The sequence below is a fragment of the Pleurodeles waltl genome, chromosome 10, assembly GCF_031143425.1.
Source record: "Pleurodeles waltl isolate 20211129_DDA chromosome 10, aPleWal1.hap1.20221129, whole genome shotgun sequence".
NCBI classification, from domain to species: Eukaryota; Metazoa; Chordata; class Amphibia; order Caudata; family Salamandridae; genus Pleurodeles; species Pleurodeles waltl.
In genome coordinates this window covers 158449980-158462259 of record NC_090449.1, presented here as the reverse complement: position 1 = coordinate 158462259, position 12280 = coordinate 158449980, and the positions used below count along the sequence as shown (strand labels likewise).

Sequence of the window (12280 nt, the reverse complement as noted above, 5' to 3'; positions counted from 1 at the left end):
GCACTCACATGTAGGAAGGTAACCCAACATCATCGTATGGGAGAGGTAGGCCTCACAGCAGTGAAAAAAGAATTTGGGAGCTTTCCCCTACCAGGACATGTTAAACTTAAAAATACACATCCTACCTTTTAGATACAATGAACCCTGCCCTTTGGTAACTTATATGTACTAAAAAGGGAGGTTTAGGCCTTGCAATAGGTTTATTTTGCAAGGACAAATTGGCAGTTTAAAACTGCACATAAGCTCCAACGGCAGGCCTGTGACATAGGTGGAAGGCACAATAAATGCTGTGAGGCCACTAGTAGCATTTAATTTACAAGTTTGGTACACATAGCACCGCTTCACTAGGGAAGTAAAGTAAAAGCACCATTTAGGTGTCAGACAGTTTTACCAAGTTTAAAGGAGTGAGCACAAACACTTCAGCACTGATCAGCAGTGTTTAAGGGCATGGAGTGCTAAAGCTAACAAACCCGAAATTCAGAAAACAGGAGGAGTGAAGGCAAAAGGTTTGGGGGACCCTGCAGAGAGGGCAAAGTCCAACATGGTCTAATTCCTAAGCTGAGGATCTTGGAACATGCAGCCAGAAAACTATGATGCAACACTTAAGTTCCATACCAGAGTGCCACCTAATGTGCCCTAGGATCCCTGAGGATGGCCACAACCTGACTCCTTCCATCTCTGAGCCTTGGTGTTGCTCCACCATTAACAGCTGTGACCCAGACCAGCCTAAATACCTTTTGGGTGTATTTCTTAGCTTTTATAACCCTTCCTCTATTTCTGGTCTAGGACGGCATTGTGCACCCTTTAATTCTATGCATCATTGGCATTGTAGTGGTTAATGTGCTAAGGCCCTTCTTCACACTTACTTCAATGCTGCTCTTTACTGGCAGTGTAATTATTGATGTGGTATCATTTCTTTTTGTTACTACAGTGCAACTCCTGAAACATATTTCACCCCATTACAGTTTATTTAATGTAGCACACTCATGTTATCGGTTTCGGATTTCAATTTGGCTTCCAGGGGACAGGTAACGTCATGCCAGAGTAAAATTTCTCTTGCATAAAAGGCTGTTACTAAACAGGTTCTCAGGCATAACAAAGTGAAAATATAATTGCTTTCAAACCAACAGCATTACACTCCACTGAACAGCTCCAAAAAGAACAAAACTCATATCAGTTGATGGGAAGCACAATGCTGCTTTGATAGAATGCACCCATGTTCTGAGGTTTATATTTTACAACACCATACCATCATCATTAATCTCTTTGTCATATATTAGATCTATAACCAGATCCAGTGCAGAAAGTAATTTTCGATGTATGGCAACTCAAGTTTGAGATGGTCCTGCTGTCAAAAAACTCCGTAAAGCATCTTGCTGCTTATTGCAGCTAGCGCCAGGGAAATACAAATACACAATATCAACCAAACATTTGAGGACACACACTCACTTGTTCAAAAAGTTAATATAGCATGACCAGTTTCTTTATGTTTAGTTAGCACATCATAATCAATTTCCATTATTGACAGACAGCACATACTACCACGTCAGGGACACCTGGGTTAAGTACATTATAAGGAGTTGGCATGGCAGGGTCAGTTACCGTTATGTCCCACTAGCACATAACTATCAGTTCCCATAGCATCAAATTAGCATATTATGACCAGCATCCATTATGAACAATTTGTATATTATCTAATTTAAATATGCCTGGTTAACATCAGATTTCAGGGCTGTCAACCAATTCCTCATCATTTCATACATTAATAGGTAAGTCTCTACTTGGTGGGCACCGAAATAATTATCTCAAAGCAACTCTACACATGGCAGCCCAACTCATCTCTAACGCAAAACTGTCAGACCATTTCGCCCTATCCTTCAGCAACTACACTAGCTGCCTCCAAAAGCTGGCATTAATTCAAACCACCAGCCAAGCCTTCTCCAGCCTGCCTCTCAGATTTTGAAAGTCCATTCCTGATGTACTCAGAATGCACTCAAACCTCCACTGGTTTGGGAAAGACCTCAAGACTCATTTCTTCAAAAAGCATTTTCCGGTCTAAACTTCCATCTCTTTTGATCAACTGAATTGCTCTGCTTTAAACCTATGTTTCACTTCCCATGTCCCATCTTAATCTCTTTATGTCATTTGTAGCTCCAACATGTAGCACTTCACTGCCCATATGGCTATGTCTATGCTATAAAAATATATACAATTAATAAGTAAATATATACATTATGACAATCTAGAACATCTGAGTAATTTTCATTTATTGAATACTCATGTATACGGAGTAAGCAACTCATGCCCAGTTGCCACTATGTCCAGTGTCCATTTTGAGATACATCATGGCATATATCCATTCTCCGTTACGTTAAGTTAGCATACCACTGAGTTTCCCTTAAAAATCGATATTAATCTGTATATTGTTGTGTATTGATCTTTGTTGTTGTGTCTTGATAGTGGTTGCGTGTAGAGAATGTTAGTGGTCCTCGTTGCTGTTTGTACTCCCTTTTCTTGGTGCTTTTTTTGAAGGGGTGGTGTTGTGTGGTAAGTTCTGTGTTCTGTAAAAGAGAAGTGTAACCTCTCCTGGTGTTTTCCGATGACCATTCGGAGCACTTGTTTTACTTTTAGAAGGTGTCATGACAGGGGGCTGGCTGTTGTGGCTACAGCGGAAAGAGAAAGGAAGCCATTAGTAGGCGGGGTTTGTGTATTTACAATTGTACTCGAGATTCTGGTAAGGGGACTGATTTGAGAAAAAATAATTCCCACAACACATTTTATGCTACAACTTATCTCCTTCAACGTGTTTTCTACAGCAAAAAGAATATGTAAATTTCACTATAGCATAATGTTTTATATTTTTGCATATTTGGGATCTACATAAAAATGTATATGAAAGACTATATGGGGAGACACCATGTTCTGTTAATTAAGTGACGTAGCAGTGCATTTTGACAGATTCTGTGACATTGGCAGCCCACAGTAAATATACCTACACATTGGTGTTATTTTGATTCTTGCTTGTTCCCTCAGAGGCAATAATGAAGTAAGACTTCTGTTTTGGAAAGTCCCTCAGGAGCTCCAGGTCAGAGATTAAATCCAAGACGTAATCGTGTCCAGCAAGCTCCGCCCACTGATTGCCGTCCTTCATGGAAACAGACCAGCCTCGCCATTCATTAGTGATCCGTCTGTGTGCGTAAAAAAAACACAAACTTTCAGCTGTAAATTTTACAGTGGGTTGGGTTTTAGAAGACTCAGGACTCAGAAGAGTGATAAATATGCTTTTAGGGTCAAAGCATAAAGCCAAATTACGTATCTTCTTTAAACTTGTGATTTAGCTGAGACATGGCATCTGAGATATCGCTGTTAATGAGTGATAATCTGATAAATAGCACTCAATCCCACTGAGCAAGACACTAGCTTCATTGAAAATCTGAGAATTTTTTATTAGTTTAGCAATAGCAAAGAAGTAATAACAACATTAAAAACAACAATGAAACAGTTATACATGGTTAATCTATTAGAAGATAACATTTTTCTGCCAGGGATTCTCTGATTAATTTACTAAGAATTGATTTACTCAGACTATATAATCCACTATCACAGTGCTTTTTCAGCCATCTATGCGTCTTAATGTAACACAATATTATTACCAGATCTACCTACTCAAAGGGCCCAGTTACAAGTACCCAGTAATAAGTAATGGCAATACTGCACGTGGTATTAAAAGGCAGTCTTACCATTCCTCCCCTGGGTGATTTTGAGATTTTGCACTGGAAATAAAAATAACACTGAACTTACTATCACAGTGTTTTCCAAATATTTTTCTGAATTCCAGCCCATTTTCTGGGCATATTTCTACCTGTTTTTTGCAGACAGGTATGTGCCTGAAAATAAATACCAGGCCACCTCGAAGCCAACTTCTGGTGAAAAGAGGATTACTGTACAACTTGTAGTTAGGCCCATAGTGTAGTTATTAAAGACATGCTTTTGTCCAGTGCTCCTGTAACAACATTAAAATGCCTTACTACATGAAGAGCATTACAGCAACCAGTGAGGAAAGGTGGTCCACTGGGCATGTCATCAAAGACTCAGTATATTACTAGTAGTAGCCGGTACCCTGGTGTCAGACAGAGAGGCAGGCATGAGGTTGAGAAGTTTCAACCCATCTCATGAATTCCTGGGAGTGGAGGGGCAACAGAAGTGGGGATAGCAGTGACTGCAAAATGGTTCAGGCTCCCTCCTGCACCGTCCTCCAGGAAAGAGGAGTCTCTATCCATTAAAGTGTAGCCCTCTGGACCTTTCAGGCCTGCAGCAGCACTGTCCCAATAACACATAGATATTCACTGAAGCTAGTTGACAAATCCCCTAGACTCCCTTTTGCAGTTCAGCTACCAGACCTCTCTTATCTGGTAATAATAGAGAACGTTAAAGGAGCGGCAAATTTTAAAGCTCTGAGAACATCTACCATTTTAATTTGTGGGCACTTTATGAATCCCTGGTGAATATATAATATGTAATTTTAAATATATGAAGAGCTAGGGTGAGCAGTTTATGTGTCTCTAATGGAGCAGGTTGATACACTGTTGGAGGTAAAAAACAATGAGGCTATTTTAAGGTCAATCCATACAGATTCTGGGAACCTGTGATGCATTTAGTTTTGTTAATTTTTTTGTTAAAATCGTCAAACATCTTATATGTACGTTTGAGACACAAGTCATGGAGGTTTGGTACCATTTTACATTCCTATAGCTATGGCTTTGGGGCATCATACAGATTATTTTTTAACAGCGTAGCTTGTATGTATTTGGTGAGTATATATTGGAGCATATGCATGCACTTTTCTGAAATATTTTATGGGTTGATTGCATGACAATTTTGGCAAATGTAATGTGATCTTGTAGCACCCTTTGATTTATGCAGTATTGGAGAGTACTGAATATGCAAATAATGGGGTCAATTAATGTAATCTGAGTAACATAGAAATTCTTAATTTTGTAATTTCACATCCATATCGGGACTGTTTCATACATTTGTTCATGGGAAGTGGTTTGTGCAGAAACTGATGTCTTTTTTTAACTGTTTATATTGATTTTATAATGCAGAACCAACATAAACAGTACAGTGCATAGTAATATGAGATTTCACAGATATCTTGTCTGATGACAGAGTACATACAAAGTCAGAAATGTGTGTCAACAGCAGCTGAAGTGGTAATGCTTCTCCTCAGCCCCCCTGCTGGTTAATACCCTTATGAAACCAATTTATTTGTATACTATAAGTACCAGAATTTCAACATAGACACAGTTGGTTGTCACCATCGTATCTACAGGACCAAGTCAGATGTAGAAAGGAGGCGCCTAATTCGCCACATCTGGGACACCCAGCTTCTCTAGTTGGGTCAATTTTGTTGAGACGATCAGGTGTAATATACAATATCTAATGTAGGAGCTTAAATCTATTATTGAATGAAACCGTGTGCAACAGCGACAAGGCCGTAGCCCAATCAGTGTCCCCCATTGGATCCCCCAACTTCCGCTCCCAAGCCCTCCGTGCCACACAGACCACACCTGGTTGATCCCTCTGAAGATCTCTATAAAACAAGGTAATTAAATGATTCCCATCCCCCCAATTTATCAGCCCATTCAACACCTTCGAAGACGGCGGGCGGCCATGAAATTACACCAGATGTCCCACACCACATTTTCCACCTTGGCATATTGCAGCAATTGGCCCGGTCCCAAACCAAATGTGTTTTGTGCTTCCTGAAAGGATATAAACTCCCCATTGGGGTATAAATCTCCTGCTACAAGACATCCCCTGGCTCTCCAGCTTTCCATGGACATGACATTATCCATATCCCGGAAGGAAGCCAAGTCCCATATCTTAAGTTCCCTATCAAAGGGAGCACAGCAAATCAATTTGTTAATGGCCTGCTCCCAGATCCATTCAGTATTTCTAACCAGATATGGGACAGCTGTTTCTGACCGACCACCTTTCATCAGTATGTGTCCGAAAGTGTTATTGCCCATCATACCTTCAAATAGTCACTTCTACCAGTTATCCAATTCAGTCATCCACTTTGCAACATGTAAGTGTGCTGCATAGTAATATAGCCTAACATTAGGGATAGCCAACCCCCTGTCTTCTAGATCCCTCTGCAGTGTGGACAGCGCCACTCTACTGCGACGCCGGCCCATACCAATGAGATCAGTAAACTGTCCAAACGATTAAAGAGCCAATTGGTTAACGGAAATTATGAATTTTGTACCAGGTATAGACACCGTGGAAGAAACACCATCTTTGCTATAGCTGTTCTTCCCATTACAGAGAGAGGCAGCCTTTTCCAGATTGATACCCTGAATGGGGGTTTCAAGCTGCCACAAGGGTCAGGGCACTCAAAGTCTCAGGCACAACAGGATACTTTCAGGATCAGGCCGGGATGGCAGAGAGCTTCCTAGAAACGAATCCCGCCAGTAATCTTGCTTGGCCACGCCCCCAGAAGCTGATGTCTTTATTTCTGGTTTTATACATGGGGGCAAGGAATATTCAAACAATTTAAATGACTCATTTTTTACTGAATTCATACTAACCTTTATACTTGTTTTGAGGCAAATTCATACAGCTAACAGAAGATTTACTTTGTTAATTTTGGTGCCAAGTCTTTCGGTTTTGGAGAACGTTTAATGCATTAATTTATTTTAAACGAAGAAAAATCATATTTTATTATTTCCAAATGAAAAACGGATTTACAGAACAACTGGTTATGTGTCACAAATAAGTTTGTGGGTTAAGGGCTGAGCAATCAACAGCACTTGTGACCTTTTTGGGGTCTGCTTAGGATGGGATGAAGTGTATGCAATCTCCTAGAAGTAACATATTAAGCATGAAAACCTCAGCACCTGTGTTGCTACTTCCAGAGTTCAGAACATTCTTCAACCAAGTCCCCTGCACTTTCTACCATCTGTACATTTTCTTTCTATGTCTACCAGATGGATTGCATAGACAGGCTTGAAGGAGGAAAGGGCAGATTACTTAAAGAACAGAGGATTTCAAGAGTATGAACTAGGAATTCAGAATTATCTATGAAGAGTGATTTGTCCTTGCTCCCATGCTTTGAGACCACAACATTACCCAGGAATGATGCCAAAAAAATAATTACTATTAAGCGCTACTTACTGCAACATGCCTGACATTTGTTTCTGACTTTGTCAAACAATGTAATAAATTCATCATGCCCAAAAACACTATTACATGTGAGTTTCTGCCTAGTGTCCAGACTATGTGCATATCAGACTCATTCACTCAGGGGTTACTCTTTTTCTCCTTGCAGATACACTGCACATGTAAACATGAACGCAAATATAGTGGGTGGGTCACTTAAAGGGTGCTGGTCTTTTGACAGAGGTACACAGAAGTTGTCAGGGAGGGTGGCGTATGTAATTGCAAGTTTTCAGCTATTGCTCTTTCTTTAGCATGTGGGACGATACACAGACATACTTCTCATATAAGAAACTTGAAGATGGTAGGAATCAAACCTGTCAACGTTTAACAAAAGGTGTTTCTTAGAAAAGCTTTGCAAATACATTTGGATATGGGACCAATGTTTAAGTTCATAGTGCTCATTGAAAGAGTGTGAAGAAACCTAACCACTTCTCTGCAAACTCCTACATTAGGAGCATGCCTAAGGCAAGATTTTTATGATGCCACCTTTCTCATTACTGAATGCTTCTGAATCACTGAATAGTATAGAAGCCCTTGCAAAAGAACAAAAAGAGGAGTTAGTAAAGGAAAAAAGGCAGGCACTATTGTAGGGGTAGGGGTGTTGAATCCAAAACCGTATAGATGTCATTGGTGGAGTGACATTTAAGGGCTAATAGTAGAGAACTCATATCCCTTTCAGAAAGAGGCAAGACCCCCTTAAGTATATATCTCCTGTCTCCCAGATACAATTACATTGAGGGATTTGAAAGTCTAGACTTGGGACAGGTGTTCACATAAGTAAGTCAGATCTTCTCCATAAAATATTAGCAAGCCTGTGACACCGCTGTTGAGAAGAGGGTTCGGAGCTTGTAAAACAGCAGGGTTTAGGTAGATCACTGACCAATTTAAACAAGTCTCTAACTGGTAGAGGCTTTGGCAGTCTCAGAGCTGAAAACTGTCACATTTTCTTACACTGGGTAGTTTGTAGTGCCTCAGATTCTATCCATATTCACTATTGGCTTCCTTAATGTAGCAGAAGCATCACCCACACTCAGCCTACTTTGTCACAAGACTTTGCGAGGACGAATCACTTATAGAATGGCCTCATGGACTGTTTCCCCCACTTCACTGGGACAGCACCTGGTCAAAAATCTGTTCAAGGTTGTCAGTGAAGGTTTAAGCCTGCAGTTTGGGTCTGACAGCACAGGGATTAAACATTAAAGAGGCAGAAGCCTTTCTCCATATTCCTTTTCTGTTTGGTTTACACAAGGGTGTATTAGGAACCACTAGGATGCTAAAGTGAATCAGAGAATGTTCAGTACAAATTATAGATTCACTAGTGTGTGTGTGTGTGTGTGTGCGGGGGGATGTTTGGTCATCTATGGAGTGAGTTGTGCTCATGTTAAGCTCCCAGGCTCAGCGCCACATTTATCTGTGATCCTGTAGCGCCTAAGGGCACCCAGCACACAGACCAAACAACCTCCAAGACAGGGGAGCGTCAGACCACAGGGTGGATCCATGAACTCAGCCTGTAGATTGCCGAGTTAATGGTGCTTACTTCCCCACAGGGTCCCGTCATAGGAGGAAGAAATATGGTGGCTGTACTCTCGGCTGAAATGGAGTGGGTCACACTTGCGCCTCTCCTGAGGCGGTGTGCTGGAACCACGGCAAGGTGATTGAGACTGGACACTCGTGAGGGGAGCTGAGTAGTGGATGGCAGCCCCCTCACCCTACCGCCCGGGCCAAATGGAGCTGTGTTCTATGTAAGATGGTGCTGCCTGGAGGCTTCTGGCAAGAGCAGGCACACCTGCATCAGGCCATTTTAAATTCAAGGAGCAAGCTTTTGCCTCTACTGAATGCTCGAGAAAAGGGGCACACAGTTGTGGATGGATGTCTAACATATGTCCCAACTGGGAAACACTGGCTTTCTTCAGGTCGGATACCTTGGCTCTGAAGGGGATCGAGTACTGCATGTAACTTGTCAAGGGCTTACCCCCTTCTTCTCCTCCTCCATTAATTGGATGGCGAGTGGAGACGCAACAGTGACTAATACACACGGGCTTTGTGCTCAGTGGTAATTGTTGGGGCTGCTCACCCGGTGCTGTTGTGGGGCTCCTGGAGTAGACGTTTCTCTTAAAGACTGAAATGGACGATGCCAGTGTGATTAGGTTAGTACACAATTGCCAGTAACATCGGCCCTGATTGGACTGTGGCTCCGGTGTTCATGGGATTCACCCCCCTGTCAGACTTAAAACAACTTGCCCACATGCAGCCTCGGATGTGCTATAATACAGAAGCCTTCTGAAATTATCTTGGAACTCTCCCTGTTGCACTTAATTAGACAGTTGCTTCATGCGGAGCCTGGGTGCTCTGTTGCAGCACAGGCTAGGCCTGGCACTGCAGCTGCTTTTGTGTGTGCCACGTGCAGAACTTTATCTTGTGGAATCTCTGAAGTGCACAATGGTCACCCCACTTAACTGCTTTCAGAAGAATGGAAACATAGGTGTGTGGGTAGACTGGCCAGGATCACCCCAGAGGACAATGGTGGCATGCCTGGTCAATTATAGTGACAAGGACTAGATTCTACTATGTGCTTGTAAATATGCCAATGGAATATAAATTATGGTGTGACACACATTTTTCCTGATTATACAGCAGACTCAGAAACAGCGTAGCTTTTTCCCATCAGTCAAATGGAAACTGCGTCAACTTGGTTTCCCCCTATGCTCTCCTGATTCCAGCTCGCCTATGCCTAGTGTGTGACAAGAAGACCCACTTTATTTTACTCTCAGGAGGATGTGAGGCAATTGCTGGAGACTATTGGTGTAAACATAGGGACAAGGCTCCCTTTGAGGCAGGCAAGGAGGGCCAATGACTGAGATGGCATTCTGAGCACCGCAACCCTGGCAATAGAACATGCCCAAATCAATGAACGGTTGACACACCAACAATCCCCTAAAGTCCCGGTAGACACAGATGACTTGATTCACATCAGTGAGGAAGGTGACAGTGCAAAACTGGAGGACTTAGGGATGTAACCTGGTCCTGCGCTCGACTTTGTACCACAGGGTGTCAATTGATCTGCACCTTTGACATATTACATGTGTCTTTCTCTGCAGCCCTATTATCCTTCCCATAGAGATGATACAAGCCACTGAGGTAAAAACGGCATGGAGAGTTATATGGGACAATGTATACTGCATTTATCAGGGGCACATTTGTTCTGGATAGCACCAGGGGTCCTGTATTTGTTGCATGATTCCTTTATAGTTCTCAAGAGGTGCTATGCGATTCTTCTGTGCAGGCTCGATGACAGGTTCTAGGTGCTTGTCAGTACATATGCACCTAATGTTTATCAAACATCATTTTGTTGGAAGGGGTTTGTCTTATTTCTTTATGATAAGCTCAGTCAGAGAGACTCTGGGATGCGTTAATTGGCTTTAACACAGTATATGATTGTGAAAGGGACTGATCAAATCCACACTTCAGCGTTCTGCAGTCAGTTCTCTTGCTAATACATTTTCGGGTTGTATGCAACAGTGGCTGTTTTTACATATATGAGGAGTCTACACCTGTATGCTCAAGAGTTCCTTCTATTCATCAGTGCATGTGATACACAACAGACTGGACTTATTCTTGTGTGACAGGGACACCACTCTGTTGGTAGACAAGGCAGAGTATCTGGGATGGGTAGTTAAAGATCACAGTCCCCTTTTGTTGTCATTGGTATGTACCATGCCTTGTCCCTGATCCATACTTGACGGCTCCCAATGAAGGCACTTCCCAAAGCACCATCCCATATGAATATTGGGTAAAACATTGAACGGTATTTTGCCAAAAACACTGGCTCCGTACAGCTTTGTGGGACTGAGTGGGATGTCATTAAGGTGGTAACACGATGTCACTACTTTCAGACCACATATGGGTTTAAAAAGGCATTAACTGTTCTGATTCAATCCTTAGAAATAAAAATGTGAGTCTGCGAGAAATCAGTCGCCACCCTCTCTATTCTGCTCCCCAAGGTGCGTAGTATTAGGAGATGTTATAGTGAGGTATTAGCTCAATTGCATCATGTTAAATATCAAGAATAACTTGCACAACAGCACAACAAAGCCGACAGGGCTGGATAACCCTTGGCCTGGCTGCTGAAACTGGAAAATGTCCAGAACCCCATTTGCAAGGTCCAAGACCATAACACTGTGCTGCAAAACACCCCAGCTGATAATGCATCATTTGCCAAATGCTATGAACCTCTTTAAGCCTCCTCTCCACATAAGGAAGAGTTATATGCTGACATACCACAGTATCTCGCTCCACTTCCACCCCCTATCATGGAGCAGGCAGCGACGCTAGAGGTTCTTAGCCCCACAACTTTTAGAAATATATGCTGAAGCATTCACCCATTGTCGCTAATTAAATCGGACAGGAAAATCCAAGGCAAATTATTGGCTAACAGAATACAACATTTACTGCCGGCTCCGGTACATGCAGATACAACATTTACTGCCGGCTCCGGTAAATGAAGATTTTATCTGGGATGTAATACCTTCCTTAATCTACAACGGTTGTTTCAAGTACCCCTGACTGTTGCAAACCCAGTCATTTTGTCAACGGATATCGAAAAAGAGTTTGATATCATCCTATGGCCATATTTATCTGCTGTTCTTAGGGCACAGGGGTTTGGTCCCAATAAACTTCAGTGAATATAACTGCTATATGTCCAACTGTTGTCTAGTATGTGCACCTGTAGCATGGTGTCACAGCAGTGGGCCATTGTGCACGGCACCTGACAAAGATACCCATTGTCAACCCTGCTCTTTGCCCTGGCAATGGAGTGTCTGGCTTTCCTGCTTCAATGCCAATACCAGACTCCATGACAAATAATGCTCCTGTAACATGGGAGGTCGATATGTTCCAGTACCTAGGTGTACAGATTTATTGTGATACAATTGTTTGTTTAGTGGCAATGTAGGCTGGGCTTTGTCAGTTGCAAGAAACTCCCTTAATTTCTAGTCTAATCTTTCTTTGTTCTCAATGGCCCGGGTGGCGATAGCCAAGATGTTGTTGCTCGCAAGGG

At 42.2% G+C, this 12280-nt stretch overlaps 1 protein-coding gene across 1 annotated transcript in view; it reads right to left on the bottom strand.

Moving 5' to 3' along the window:
• Positions 1–12280, bottom strand: part of MYO15A (myosin XVA) — a 761224-nt gene that overhangs the window by 402210 nt on the left and 346734 nt on the right. The window contains exon 36 of the mRNA XM_069212299.1: positions 2997–3188. Coding sequence (XP_069068400.1) covers positions 2997–3188 — 192 coding nt within the window. The remainder of the gene's footprint in view (positions 1–2996; positions 3189–12280) is intronic.